We start from the raw sequence: 16,107 nt of genomic DNA, 5'->3' as shown, positions 1-16,107 counted from the left end.
CGAAGAGTTAATGTATCTAATGAGCGATCGCAGTGATGCCTGAATATATAACACAAAGTATCAGGTATATCTTTGGCTGTCAAAGCGATTATGATTATGCACCCTATATAAGATCATCAAATATATATTAAATACGCTAAATCATAGTTTTTCCACAAAGACGTTTCTTGGTGGGTAAAAAAAGCACAGCTCATATACAGTAAACTACGGTTATAGCGAACACGCTTATAACGAACTGACGGATATCACAAACTTACTTTTTTGGTCCCGACTATTTGCTGTAGTTATGCTGTATTTATGCTTATAACGAACTACGGTTATAACAAACTAAAATTAGTAGTTCCTTTGAGTTCGTTATAACCGTAGTTTATTGTATTTGTGTAAATAAATAACTTAACCCCCAACTGCTTGAAAAAATTCAGCCTCACAGTCTCGACCTCAATATGGCCATCCTCATCAATACAGAGTATTTCGTGGGCAAAGCCATAATCGCTGACATGGAGACATGACCATGAGAGATAGTATAGAGTAAACTACGGTTATAACGAACACGCTTATAACGAACTGACTGATATAACGAACTTATTTTTTAGTCCCGGCCATTTGTTGTATATATACTGTGTATATGCTTATAACGAACTACGGTTATAACGAACTAAAATAAGTGGTCCCTTTTAGTTCGTAATAACCGTAGTTTACTGTACCTGTAACGCTTATTTATTATTAACCATTTCAAGTCTTCCATTTCAAGAAACCATGTCATGCATATCACAGTGTTGTATCCTGGGACAAGGATATTGACTTGCCCCAGTTGTTTCAGTGATGTACTGTGAAATGCGCATTAAGCATCATTTACCCTTAACTACAACATAAACATATTAAATAAAACAAGTCTTTTGCAATATCTGACGAGCAAAGCAAATTTTATCAACCAACAATTTTTGTTCCTAAAAACAGAACACGACAAATGTCAAGGGAAATACTTGTATTGTCAAAAGACATTAAGTAACAACAGCATTACAAGCTATGTCGTGAATGAGAGCAAAAATGAAGGTATTGTGTCCACAGTTTGGAGGATTGGGGTCAGATGTTCGGCAATTGAACAACCATTAAAACTGCAATCAGCACATGAAAGAACAGGCAGAAGATGTGAGGTGAGGTGAAATGGGGTTTAACGTCGCGTTATTGCATTTATATAGTGACGTGCATGTACGTGTGTGTGTTTGCGTGCTGGCTTGTACTAGTCCGGACTGATGCCGATTTATAGTGCTAGCCCACTGAGATACCATGCCGCAGTTTAACATGAATACCCAATTAAGACACAGTATACTGACTCCGAGCCGACCAGTCCTTGTTTTAGCCCCTTAATGCCGAGCGACAGACAGGGTAACAACAAGTACCATCGTTTAACGTCTTTTGGTATGACGCGGCCGGGGATCGAAACCCGGACCTTCCTCTCCCCTGGCGGACGCTCTACCACTAGACCACGGAGGCGGTACAGATGTAAGACATCTATTCACAAAGCACGGGGACGCCTTTAATATCTGAGGACCTGTACTAGCTGATTATCGCCATAAGAGAGACCTGGTCGTACTCTAATTTGACGATCAATGTGATCCCACAAATGTTCTATAGGCGATAACTCTGGTGATTATATATACTTGCCAAGGCAAGACGCTGTAAGGGCCTTGTGTTATCCTGCTGAAACAAGGTCCGGGGATTCCGTTGCAATAACAGGGTAGAGAGATTGGTCAATGTAACCCTGTTTCCTTCCAAAATCACCAGATCTGTCTTGACTTGGATAATGATGCCGCGTTGACTTGGCTACAAATGCCACTCCAACCATAATGTCGCCACATCCAAGCGGTTCGACGACAACATGACTCCAAACCTGGACTTTGCTGTCTCCTGTGAACAGGAATCTTTTACCAGTTTCTGTTCTACCAGTGTTCGAGCCAATCGATGCTGGTTTTACGGTGTCAGCGTTACGTCTCGTAGTTGTCTGTGGGCTCTCATATAGTACCGACACAGTCTTCTGGACACTGTCCAGTGACTGACAGGATGACTGGACCATCAGCCTGGTGACTGTCATTCGGCTCAGCCAATACTCCTTGCGACGTGGTCATGCGTTGCTCCCTGGTGTATCACACCAACGTCTTGTCCTCTGTTGTAGCCGGTTCGCCCAAATTATGTTTCTAGGTTTGTCAGCACCATACCCGTGCTCGTGGGTTTCACCAAAGTGGTAAACGTCTGAGACCTGCATCACTTCAGCCTTTCCTCCCACATTAAGCTGACACGCCTGATATAACTGGAATACTGTTAAAAGCGGCGTTAAACCCAACTCACTCACTGTGTCATATGGAGGGGTGCAGTCAAAAGACAAAAATGTTTTTATTAATTTTCCATTTTTTTAATGAATTTTTCAAACCCTAACGTCCGTCCGAAAACTTTGTCTGCGCAATTTCTCTTAAACTATTCGGGGGATTCATCTCAAACTTAGTACATATAAACTGTGTCATATGGAGGGGTGCAGTCAAAAGAAAAAAAATGTTTTTATTATTTTTCCATTTTTTATGAATTTTTCAAACCCTAACCCTATCCCAGCTATTTAATTTGTAACTACTGACACACTAGGCGGGTCGGGGGTATTAGTGAGCCACGCTCACTTTTGCACTTATTTAATATGTTGTGTTGCCATTCTACACTGACCAATAACAGTCAGGGGTCATGTTAGGAATCCTTTAATGATGACTGAGCATATAATTTCATAAAATTATCCCCCAAAATACTCATGATCCCTAACTTTTGTTAAGAATATTAGGATAAAGTGCTGGAATCGTTAGTGACGACTTCAAGAAGCGCAACAGTTGTCAGAGACGAATTTCTCTTCCAGGCTGATGTCTAAACCGGGCTAAAAATCTAGGACTACCAAATTCAGGTTTCAGATAGATAGCACCATATTGATGACAATATCATGATGTAGATATTCTATACTGTACAAACGATGGTTGGTTGGTTGGTTTGATTGTTGTTTAATGCCGCACTCAGCAATATTACAGCTATATGACGGCGGTCTGTAAATAATCGAGTCTAGACCAGACAATCCAGTGATTAATATCATGAGCATCGATCCACGAACTTGGGAACGATGACATCCATCAACCAAGTCAGCGAGCCTGACCACCCGATCCCGTTAGTCGCCTTTTACGAGAAGCATAGTCACCTTTTACGGCAAGCATGGGTTGCTGAAGACCTATTCTACCCCGGAATCTTCGCGGGTAGTATAAACGATGGTGTTGGTGTTGTGTGTAAGGAGCTTTAATGACCCAAATTGCTAAGTCCCGCACAAGGTTTCTGATCTCCGTGAGCTCGCCACGACGCCCAGCGTTGACTGCTTCCTAGTCTCCGTATGACACGTGATCTGCAACAGTTCTGCAATGACTTAAATAAATCAACAGATTACAATTGGTATTGGCGTGAACGTGAAGCCACACTGTTAATCAATGCGTCACGGCGAGGGGAGAGGCTGCTAACGGTGTATATTTAGCGGAACGTCTCACCTGGATGTAGGATCAGGTGTAAACAAGGATTAATTTATCATATACGCCAACTTGGAATCGGCGTCTGGTTAGCTTTACAGTTTAGCAAAAGACGTTGGCTTCGGAGAAAAACATTTTCAAATAAAATATGTCAATGATCCTTTTAGCCTTGCAGTGTTGATCTTAAATATTTTAGTCAATATTTCCATAATAATTATAGATATTGGGATCCGTCATACCATCTGTCACCATTCCAATCCAATTCCCTCATTCGTGACTAGCTAGTGTTATTCCGAGACAAGCCGAATAGCGACTCGTGGCCCTCTCATGGAAATTTGGGCGACCGGGTTCCGTCTTAGCTCAAACGGGCATACTTAAATCAATTGTCAACTCGTTGCGTAATGCTTCACATATATTTTATATTGTAATATATTTCAGATGCAATTTAAAACACATCGGAATGTGCAGAATTATACGGTATGACTGAACACATTTAACTGTGTCTTGGGTATATTTTTAGATACAAGAAATATGTAAAATAAAAAATTCTCCTGTGGGATTCTTTGATGAAGAACGTGAAGTCATACGCGCATTCTGATTGGTTTGTCGTATTTTCGCAAATAACATGCATCTATAGGGGGACGAGTCTTCTTGAAGGTTACGGAAAGGGGCGAGTGGTGACGAATGCCCATTCCCTGTGCAGAGTTGCATCCCTTGGGTACGCTGGAAACATATGATCGGTTTGACCTGGGTCCCGTTCCACAAAGCGATCTTAGCGCTGAAACGATCGTAACTCCCATACTTTAACATAGACTTACGGTAGTCTTAGCGCTAAAATAGCTTTGTGGAACAGGGCCCTGGATATGTTTCTCGGTTTGTCAGCACCATACCCAAACTGGTCAACGTCTAAGATCTGCATCACTTCGGGCTTTCCTCCCACTTGAAGCTTAAGCTGACACGCCGTGATAATAGGAATACTGTTGAAAGCGGAGTTAAACCCTACTCACTCACTCACCATACCAATCCTAGGACTGGTGTTTTTTACGAGCCTCCCTGTTCTTCCTATGGTTGCGGGACGTTAGCCCAGAGGTAAAAGCGTTCGTGCGTTACGCCGAAGACCCGGGTTCGATTCCCGACATGGATACATTGTGTGAAGCCCATTTCTGGTGTCCCCCGGCTTGATATTGCTGGAATATTGCTAAAAGCGGCGTAAAACCATACTCACTTACTCACTCCTATGGTTGCATTCACTGCCGCACTCAGCAATATTCCAGCTATATGACGGCGATCTGTAAATAATCGAGTCTGGACCAAATAATCAAGTGATTGCCAAGTGACATTTACTGAGGCTTCTACATTGCACGTTATTAAACGCGTTCAGTGTTCTTCTGGCTTGAATTTATTAATTTTTAATTTATTAATTATTAATTTTACTCAAAATCATTCAATATTGGATATATTATTTTCGGCGAAATCGCACGTGAACTGATCGGCACATCGCACAAATTTACTGTTAATCAAATGAAGTACTATGAGACTGGGCTACCCCTACATGCCTTGAATAGAACCTTACTTCTCCGCTAATGAATACATATATCATAAGTGCCACAAAGTGACCTCGATTGGACAATAGATGTTATTTCAAAATTGCGATTCATTTTATTTTCATCAGCATAGCATGACGTCAATTTGGGCGATCGCCGATTACAAAATAGACGCGAAGGCCATTGTTAATTCTGAGATATTTTACGCGAACTTCACGCGCGAAAAGTGACCATTGACCTTTAATAACACCTAGGGTAACGAAAATACAAGTTGTGTCATTACTAACCGCGTCTAGTGCTCTTTTAATGCAAAATGTACAATAACATGTTAATACTGACAATTGGACCAATTTGGTCATCACCCGCTCGTTCCAGTCACTGGTTCATCTTGAGCCACAAGTAAAAATCTTTGACTGCCGGTTCAACACAAGACAGCATTTTCTTCACCCATAACTGTATCCAAAAATTAGGGATGTACATTTTGTCCATCATATATGTATAATGCACAAGATTGGTTGGTTGGTTTGTTGTTTAACGCCGCACTCAGCAATATTCCAGCTATATGACGGCCTTCTGTAAAATAATCGAGTCTGGACCAGACAATACAGTGATTAACATCATGAGCATCGATCCACGCAATTGGGATCGATGACATGTTTCAACCAAGTCAGCGGGCCTGACCACCCGATCCCGTTAGTTGCCTTTTACGACAACCATAGTAGCCTTTTACGGCAAGTATGGGTTGCTGAAGACCTATTCTACCCCGGAATCTTCACGGGTGTAATGCACAAGAAAGCGTTAATTTTAATGTAGTATACTGTCCCATATATATGTCCCATTTGCCACAAAGCATTAGCGGAATGTTAATTGATTCAAAGTGATGGGTCGGCTTTCGGTCGATATTATTTCATAGCAATAAAGAATTACGAGGTGCCATGTATGGAATCGATAGAATAATCACTCAGGACAAGATAGATATAAAGTTTTTGTGCCTCATTTGCGATTTCACTTTAGAAATAGCGAAACAAGGCGAGCGGTGCTGTACGGAGTGTCTTGTCTTGTGTGAAGGTATAATAGGATGCTGTATGTCTGACACACGTGATAATAACTGATCTAGAAATATTTAATCAACAACACAAGGGCGTGTGGTCTTTGCTACATATAACTTCCGCCTTGTTCCAGAGAGGGGATAATAAAAGGAAGCAGAGATAATTGCCTTGTGATGATTGCTTTCCATTTAAAATATTGTGTCAGAAAAAGTCTTTAAAAAACACCTTGAAAAAAAAAATATGCGTTTTTACTTTGGAGAGATGATTGATTGAAGGTATCTCACAGAACAAGGACTGGGTAGATATTACCCATAAGGGTAGAATGATCGTGTAATAACTTTCCGATATTTGCACATTTTAATTTTAGCGATTGTCAAAGCTCATTGGTCAGTTGAAACCATGACGCCACAGTGCTTTCATTGTTGAAAAAAGTAGGATATGACGTCATCTATTGTTCATGACGTCACAAATGAGTTAACTTCTGTGGTTTTTGTGTGGGGCTGACATTTCAAACGTGTTTCATATCCTTGAAACATTAATGACTAATGTAAAGATCGACCTTCTCTGAACTGCGGATTAGCTTTCCCTCGTGCATAAATGCTATAATCCCCTTGCCAAAGTCTCGATATTTACACTATTCATTCTCTCGGAACAGATAATCCGAAATTCTTTGTAATACGTTGGTTATTCTTTAAGTAATCCTCATAATGCTACAGATAGCACAATAATGTAAGCCTCGTTTTGGGAATTTAGCAGCGCTTGGAAACAGCTATCGATGACGACCTCTAAAAGGTTCGTTATGTGTATAATAAACTTGAGTGAATTCATTTTCAACTGAAGTCATGTAATAAAACGTAACCAAGTAAGAAACCTGCAACAAGGCTTATATGCACTCGATGTCAAAATATTCACACGCAAAACATTAGCATGCTGAAAACCATTACAAGTACCGCCGGTGACGGCCCTATCCCAAACGTCAGACGGAGTAGACATAAACTATGTATACAGCAACGTTCAACTTGTCTTCAGCATGCGATACAATTGTCCATTTACGTCCAACGCACACCAGGTCAAGCTATGTCAAGTTAAACAAGTCATTAAAATGCCCGCTGCCATGTAATAGCCGACCTATACGGTATGTCACATTGCTTCTGGACCACTTTTTATCCCGACGCCCTTAAACCACGGAAAATATCGTATCGTCATGGTTAACAGTTCCTAACATAATTGGAAACGACAGAAATTGAGCAAATGTCTTCAAAGAAGAAAGATGGCAATGACAAACGCGTGAACGTTGGTTGGACAAGGGAATAATTTCTACTGGCAATTCCTGCCATGTGTCACCGGTTGGACATTACCATGGTCGGTTATGTCTAATTAGTTGTAAGCTATGGGGCCGATGATTTGATGTGCTGGTTTCTGTTCCTGAAAATGCGCGGAAAATATCAACAGGTCTGTACCTGAGGGTGCAATAGCTGGCGGAAACCGTACCCGGTGGACCTACCAACCCGTCACTAAAATGATAGACATGACCGCATCGTGTTTCATACCTAGATCTATGCATAAAGATTCAGAGTGACAAAATAACTTCATTTTTCCGTGAACTTTAAGTCGAGAATATTCCAGCTCCAGCATTTGGTGTCCATATTTCACAACTTGGAGGTACATTTTTTGCAATGTAAACAAACACAAAGCAGTATTTCTAGCATTATTTAACGCTGGTAAAATTGTCATGGTAGCATTCACGGATACAAAACTACGGGGAAAAATTACAACTTTATCATGTTTCTCATTTGTAGATTATTTTCAAAATGACCGGTTCCTGGTTCCGCAAAGTGATCTTAGCGCGAGTTTCTTTAGTCTGTTTCTCAAAAAACACAGGCCCACAAAATATAACATTACTAAGCAATGTTCATAAAACTATGGTTTCATTTACATCCTTGATGAAGCGAATTATGTATATTCATCCCATTGTGTATAAACTTTGATAGCTGTATAATAGTAGTATTGCAATTTGAAGACATGAGCTGTACACACGATGCCAATGACGGATTAGAGTTGTATTTAGGATGAATGTATTTCATTCTTAGATCAGTGAAAGCATGACATTTAAGTAAAAGGTTAATATACTCATTTCCATTTAATCTCATATTAAAGCGACCGCCTCCGTGGTCTAGTGGTAGAGCGTCCGCCCGGTGAACGGAAGGCCCGGGGTTCGATCCCCGACCGGGTCATACCAAAAGACGTTAGAAAAATGGTAGTTGTTGTTACCCTGTCTGGTGCTCGGCATAAAGGCTAAAACAAGGACTGGTCGGCTCGGAGTCAGTATACTGTGTGTGAGTGGGGTATTCATGTTACACTGCGGCATGGTATCTCGGTGAGCTAGCACTATAAATCGGCATTAATCCGGACTAGTACAAACAGCCACACAAACACACACACGTGCAATAAGTGCAATAATCTTGGACGAGACATACATGTCACCTCACCTCATATTATAGCGAGCACAATATCTTCATCGGCGGCTCCCCTGGTCAATACCGATGCGCCTCCAAATTTCGATGACATCGCATCTGAATATCTGGCCAGTGCTTGCCTTGCCACGACCGAGGCAGCCTGTGTTAGACATGACTCGGTGTTTAATGCTGATTTATATGTTGAATGTGCCGTTAACTTAGAGTTGGTTGATTGTATTGATAGGTATCATCTCTGAATATTGCAATCGATTACACGTTCTTTAAACTGGGAAATAAGCACATCAGTGATGCCAACATCTGGAATAATCCAGGTATAACCAAATCCATATTGAAATAGAATGTTTCTGACATTTGCTGCAGATGACCTCGCCATACAATCCAGTTCATTTGTCATCCAAAAATGGCTGCTACAGGATATATCGCTTGAGTGAGATGCAATGAAATTGCATCACAACGCTTTGCAGACCATTATAACGCCATTGGCTACCATGACGTCACAATCCATTGACATCACTAACGGCCCTGCTACTGAAGATGTTAGGAGTACTTTTTACACATGAGATACTGCTTATTATTATCTGCAAACTGAAAAAAATTGGACGAATGATGTTGGATGATAAATAAAATCTCACCCTCGTGTCTTTTGACATCAAATATATCAACATTCGTTAATAGAAGTGGAAAACGCCATGGCAAGCCTCGGAGTTTTTCCACTTTTATCAACTCTTGTTGATATATTTCATATCAAAATTCTCTATATACCATCAGATAGGTTTTGTTTGGGCAATCGGTCATTACTCATAATGAGTAGATGTGTCCAATAAGCAATTTCATATTTATGTAACATATACTATGTTTTTCTGCTTTCATCCGAGAACAGCTCCATTACAGACATATTTTGACAGGTATTTTAATAAATAGTTTGCACCTTTTTCACAATCAGCTATTTCATAGCCCCATATTTCGGCACCGTGGGTTAATATTCGGAGTACCAGGCTGTCAAAGGTCTTCATGGCTGTAGTTGTGGACTGGCCACCACGCATAGCGGGCAATCTGTATATTAATATCATTAAGCATACTTTCTCGGTGTCCAACCCTACCGGCTGAAGGTCGGGTAGCGAGTCAGGTGGTCTTAGCGCACCCACAACCGTAAAAGTGTCTTACAGTTGGGCAGATTCAACAGGCCAAGAGCTCTGATCGTTTTGTTGAACTTGGTCGGGCCATGGTTGTTTTTTCTCATTTTGCAAAAATCTCATTCAAACTCGTCCTCAAACATGATGGCATAGTTTAGTCAAGGGATGAAACCTTTTTTTATGAAAATCCGATCATTCTTGACATTTATGGATCTAATATTTAAACAGGATTATTTTTTCGGGCAAAACCAAGAATATATTGACAGTCCAGCAAATGCATTTCCTGTCCTCAAAGAATGAAAACAGGACAGCACAATAAACAATTCTGGAATAGTTGGAGTGTTATTTTGAAATGAGATTACGATATAGAATTGGAAGAGTCAAAATTAACAATTGACAGACATAAAGTGGAAATATAATAGAAAGTAATTGAATTTCGTTTCAATCACTGATTTACTTTTTTAACATTTCGTTTTGTAGCAGTTACGTCTCCGTCTTTTTGCAATAAAATCATTTCCGCAAAGAGTCGGCATTCCCCGTCCTTCCGCCCGTCTTAGCCGCATTGCTGTCATCAAAAACACACGTCCGAGTTCCCGTCACGCCACAGAGCGTGCTTAACGTGATGGCAAAGATAGAAAGTCATTTATGTCAACCTGTTGATAATTTGGTTTTATTGAGTAGATGTATCCTTAGCCTACACCATTCAATGAGATGTAAATCTAGTTTACATTCAGCTGAAATGGGCTGAATGTGGCATTATGTTACTAGCAGATTCCTTGTATTGTAAAGAAATAGAATAAGCGACGCACACTTTTAAGGGACTATGGGATGGGCTTGTGGTTAAAGCGTCAGCTCGTCACGCCGAAGTACCGGGTTCGATTCCCTACAACGGTGTCCAGCGCCGTGATATTGCTAGAATAGTTCTACCTGCGTTAAACTATATTCACTCACTATTTTATATCATGGTGATGTGACGAAAATGAAAATAAATGTGCTTCTTTTGTGCCTGTTTTGTGATAATTGTTTTGTTGTTTAATCCCCAATTAAAACTTCTTCTTTTTTCCAGACTGTTTGTCGGAGACGAGTACCCATAATGCAATAGAGTTCTCCCGAAATTCCACTCTGGTTGTGTACCGCTGTCGATATCAGTTCTACCTCGCTTCCGGGGACCTAGTGCGCATGTGCAGGAATGGAACATGGACAGGATCGGAGCCATCGTGTCTTGTAGACAGTACGTACATATGTACATGAGACAGGTCAATTTCGGTATTATGCTCGACTAGAGAGTAGAGCTTAGGTTAGAATGTTAGGGAGCAAGCCATCTTTGTTTGTTTGGTTGTTTTGTTGTTGTTGTTGTTGTTTTTTGTTTGGGGGTTTTGTTGTTAGTTGTTTTTGTTTTGGGGTTTGGGTTTGGGTTGGGTTTTCTTTGTTTTTTTGTTGTTGTTTTATTTTGTTTTTTTATTTTATTTATTTCAATTTTTATTTTTATTTTTAGTAATATGATGGCGGCCTTTAAATAATCGAATCTCCAATGATTGACATCATGAGCATCGATCCGCGCATCTTCACGGTGATTGTAGTGGTAGTAGTAGTAGTAGTAACACGTGAAGATCCAGTTGAGAATAGGTCTTCAGCAACCCATGCTTGTCGTAAAAGGCGACTAACGGGATCGGGTGGTCCGGCTCGCTGACTTGGTTGATGCATGTCATCGTACCCCAAACGCGTAAATTGATGCTCAATCACTGGATTGTCTGGTCCAGAATAGATTATTTACAGACGGCTGCCATATAGCTGAAATATTGTTGAGTGCAGCGTTAAACAACAAACAAAAAGTAGTAGTAGTAGTAGTAGTAGTAGTGGTAGAGTTGTAGTAGTAGTAGTAGTCCTTGTGGTTATATTTGCAGTTACTGCAGCAGATGAAGTTGAACAATTAATGGCAGTTGCAGTATTTGTAGTGATAGTAATCATGCATGTAGCACATATAGCTGTGTCCATTTGTTATCCCCCTGCTACTAATGAGTATCGATGTAATTGCCTGTTCACCTGTCGAGAGAAACAATTCGCTGATTTGCATCCCCACTACCAATATCCCACACATCCTGTGTTTGCCATGCTCCTAAAAGTTATTCATTAAATACCGGAAACGCCATGTCAACTTATTGATTTCGAATAAAATATCCAAACTGCCCTCGCCTTATCACAATACTGATATATGGGATGAGCTACAGCTTCTTATTGCTTGTTCACAGGCGTTCTGCCCAAACAGCTGCTTGTCCTTCTCATCGTCGGGGTCACTGTGACCTTGTTCGCACTTTGCATTCCACTGGACTTCTATCGGTTCCGGAAACGGAAACGGGAATGCCGGGAAAAACAACAGCGGATCAATATGATGGTTCGAATCCAGCCCTTCCATGCTAAAATGATGGGAACCCAGGCCTCAAGCACCGATGAAGAAGATCCCCCGCCCAGTCGGAGTTTTGGTCTCGGATCTCTACTAGCTTTCTTCAGACTTGTCAGAAACAAGAGGAACCGAACAAAAAAAACGACTCCGTCTGAAACACCAACGGAAGAAGAGGTAAAAATGAACACCCCTTCTTCAACCAACAGCCAGCCTGTTTTAAAACGTAAAGAGGAAACTCCCGTTTTAAAGCCGCCATTGCAACCTATCCTAGAAACAAATCAGAAGAAAAAGACTTCTCATGACGCTTCAAGCACGAGCACTGATCGCTTTGGGAACGAACTTCCAACCTTCCCAAGGGCAAACTCTCTTGGAAGTGGAGTTGGGAAGGCTGTTTCTAAACCAGTCACGCCAAGGTCGGCTACTTTCACAGATTCACGGAGTTTTTTGACAGAACAAAAAAAGAACCATGTGTCAGGTAAGGGAAATAACTCTTCGAAGGGAGATAACTCTTGTCAAGCAGCCGAGAGCGTGGATGAGAGGGGTGATGACATTGTTGGTGTTGAAAGGTCGAACACCAGACACCCCGCTACCAGGCCGTCCAAGAGCCTCGTTTTCAATAACAGATATACTGTAACGACACGTGACTCAGACAGCGCCATCTCCCCATGTAAGCCTCTTCCGTCTGTCGGTTCAAGTCCCAGTCATGCACCGTTATGTGCAGTCAACATGGGATTTTAGTTTGACGTTTTTTAAATTAAAATTCCGAATGTCGAACCAATTGTACCAGTATTTGGACATATGTGTCAAAAACGAGTGTCAACCTTTTCGACAAAGGTATTTTGGAGCATTGTCGTGTCCATTAATATAATGAGTGATATTGATCAACCCAATCTTGAACCGTAGGTCGTAATATAGCGATTGTGAGAAAAATGTTTTAGTGAGTAGTATATTGGCCTATGAACTGAGTGGTCAGTAAGGCATTCATTCGTGACTCAAATGTGGTATTAGTTCCTGGCGCAGGTAAACCATGTTGTAAGCACCTGGTCGACTTTCGAGCTTCTTCACATGTGAACAGGCACCCGACAGTGTGTCCATGAAGACATTCCTGGTGTCAAAGGAGCAAGAAGTGTGATATGTCGGACCGATATGTCCACTTCCATAATACGCCGAACTTCTTATGGTTAATTCTTGCGAAAATAATTTCTTAGGTAAAAATAAGTTCCTATTGATTGAATGAGTATAGCTATATGCCGCTTTTATCAGTGTTTCAGACATATCAGGGTCGGTCGGGTAGCACAGTGGTTAAAGCGTTCGCTCGTCACGCCGAAGACCCGGGTTCGATTCCCGACATGGGTACATTGTGTGAAGCCTATTTCTGGTGTCCCACGACGTGATATTGCTGGAATATTGCTAAAAGCGGCGTAAAACCATACTCACTCACTCAGACATATCACGACGGGGGACAAACGTTGTACCCATTTGGGGAATCGAACCTTGTCTTACAGTAACGGGCGAACGTTTAACATGCTGCCAGCATCGCTCCCATTCCGTAGGTACGTAGGCCTATGTGTTGAACAACAAAACCTTTATTCATGCCAAATAGTTTGCCAAAGAAATGACTACAGTTTATGTTTTGCATCATTTTTTTATCCCTGACTCTATAAACATATCCTCGTTGAGATTCCACTCACCATCAAGATACTTAAAAGACATCAAAACATAGGGCGTGGCCCTGTGCACAGCACACAGGTCACAAATTAGGTGCACTTCAGCAACATTGGTTGCGGAGAGTAGGTGGATGGGTGACCGTGTTTCGCAGCTTGGCTCCTGAGAGTTTCTAGGGCTTCGGTCCTGCCCCACACTTAAGCACATGTAGCACATGCGGTGTCTCCTTGGGCAAGCGACTTTGTTCGAAAAAAGCATTGTTTACCTACCAGTGAATGGGTACCCGGTAGGATGAGATGATAACGATCCTGTTAATCTGCCAAGCAGCATGGGATGTACACTCCCCAGGGAGTTGAGAATGAAAAAGGGGACAATGATTACGTAGCGCTTCGAGCTTTCATTGCATGTTGAATTGTGGGCTTTGTACGTGGACCATTATTATTACAAACGAAGTTTGCAGGTGAGTGGGTACGCAAGTACTCCCTGATGGAGTACCTTGCAGTAATGTCACGTGACACGCTGAACCAATTGAATGCAGGTATGCGAGCTGCTCAGCACCGCGTGCATAAAAGTTTAATGGCGGCGTTCTTCAAACATGTGCCACTATTTATTTTAAGCAGCCAGCGAACAGACACTGTTTTGAAAAATTCTAACTGTACCTGTTTGCCAGCGTGATTTGGATGGGAACTGGTTTTTTGGGTTTTTTTATCAAACGTTTTAGTGGATTAACTCGTGCTAGGTACACCAGCAATCAATAACAGATTAAAAATTGACATAGCCTGAGATTCCTACCTATACAAGAAAGCCCCACCCCAGGCGGGTTTGAGTCGGTTCTCGTTGTTTAATTAACGACCAGTATTCCGTGGACAATGTATGCAGAATGGATTCAAACAAACACCTCTTGCCAACACAAACAGTCGAGTGATGGATTGTCTGACACGGACCTGTAATTGATTTCATAATAGTGTCGTATGAAATATTCATATTCCTGATAGGGAATTATATAAGCCAGAGTACGACGTCCCTATCTAACATTCCCTTTGAATGAGGAACGCATATCGGTTCCATTAACAAGCGTGATATCAACATGCTTTCATGTCTCACTTGCTATATTGATCAGGGTATGAGCTTCATTGCAATTGATAACTATTATTATTATGGATAACAACTTGTTTAGGATACATACACAGTGTTTCTGGGATAATAGTTACTCATCAGTGAGTGAGTTGGGTTTAACGCCGCTTTTAACAGTATTTCAGTTATATCACGGCGTGTCAGCTTAATGCGGGAGGAAAGCCCGAAGTGATGCAGGTCCCTGACGTTTACCACTTCGGTGAAACCCACGAGCACGGGTATGGTGCTGACAAACCTAGAAACATAATCGGGGTGAACCGGGATCCCAACCATCAAGCATAGGTTTCTGGCGTGCCCAAGGGATGCAACTCTGCGCAGCGTGTCGCGGTGCCTTAGACGACTGGGCATACCAAAAGACGTTTAAACATGGTACTTGTTGTTACCCTGCCTGGTGATCTGTATTAAGGGGATAAATTAAGGACTTGCATGCACGTCGCAAAACAAATGGAACAATCTGGAACAACCCCACTTCACCTCACCCGATAATCCGGACAGTAGCTGTTATGTGAATTTGTCCGGTTTAACGAATCTCTGGATTAAGCATTTGTTGATAAAGAGTAACGTCCCTTTGAATATGTGTAAAGGTCCCTGCAGTGAGGGCCCAGGGTGTGGGATTTTTTGATTAACTGACGTTTCATTGTATTCAAAACGTTAAAGCCTTAATATATTAATTATCTCAGAGACAGAACAAACAAAGTACAGCAAAGTACGGTTATAACGAACTCAAAGGGACTACTAATTTTAGTTCGTTATAACCGTAGTTCGTTATAAGCATATATACAGCATAACTACAGCAAATAGTCGGGACCAAAAAAGTAAGTTCGTTATATTCGTCAGTTCGTTATAAGCGTGTTCGTTATAACCGTAGTTTACTGTATTCCGGCTTTTTACAAGTCTTGATGAAACGCTCGAATATTGGATATAACCAGTTGGTTTGTGAAGTTGGACAGATATTTTAGTAGAGTTTTAATTTAATGCAAACGGACCAAGTGTAGCGGCCATAAACTTTCTGAGTCCGATGATGGCATTGGAACACGGACCTTCTGAAAGACGGACTTGACCGAGTGTATGCCTAATAAAGCATTGTACTAGACGTTATGTTGTTAATCTCAACGTGTGTGCTGTGTTATCATCCATTCGATGTTGCCAAGGTGGTCGTGACGTT

At 41.4% G+C, this 16,107-nt stretch overlaps 1 protein-coding gene across 1 annotated transcript in view; it reads left to right on the top strand.

Moving 5' to 3' along the window:
• LOC139477356 (uncharacterized) overlaps window positions 1-15,881 on the top strand; it is a 78,090-nt gene extending 62,209 nt beyond the window's left edge. The window contains exons 2-3 of the mRNA XM_071259908.1: window positions 10,809-10,973; window positions 11,992-15,881. Of these exons, the coding sequence (XP_071116009.1) occupies window positions 10,809-10,973; window positions 11,992-12,881 (1,055 nt within the window). The 3' untranslated portion in view covers window positions 12,882-15,881. The remainder of the gene's footprint in view (window positions 1-10,808; window positions 10,974-11,991) is intronic.
• The last annotated feature ends 226 nt before the right edge of the window (window positions 15,882-16,107 follow it).

The sequence above is a fragment of the Haliotis cracherodii genome, unplaced genomic scaffold (assembly GCF_022045235.1).
Source record: "Haliotis cracherodii isolate W230 unplaced genomic scaffold, xgHalCrac1.p SCAF_33, whole genome shotgun sequence".
In the NCBI taxonomy this organism is placed as follows: domain Eukaryota; kingdom Metazoa; phylum Mollusca; class Gastropoda; order Lepetellida; family Haliotidae; genus Haliotis; species Haliotis cracherodii.
The sequence above is the reverse complement of the archived record's forward strand: the minus strand, read 5'-3'. Positions and strand labels throughout refer to the sequence as shown.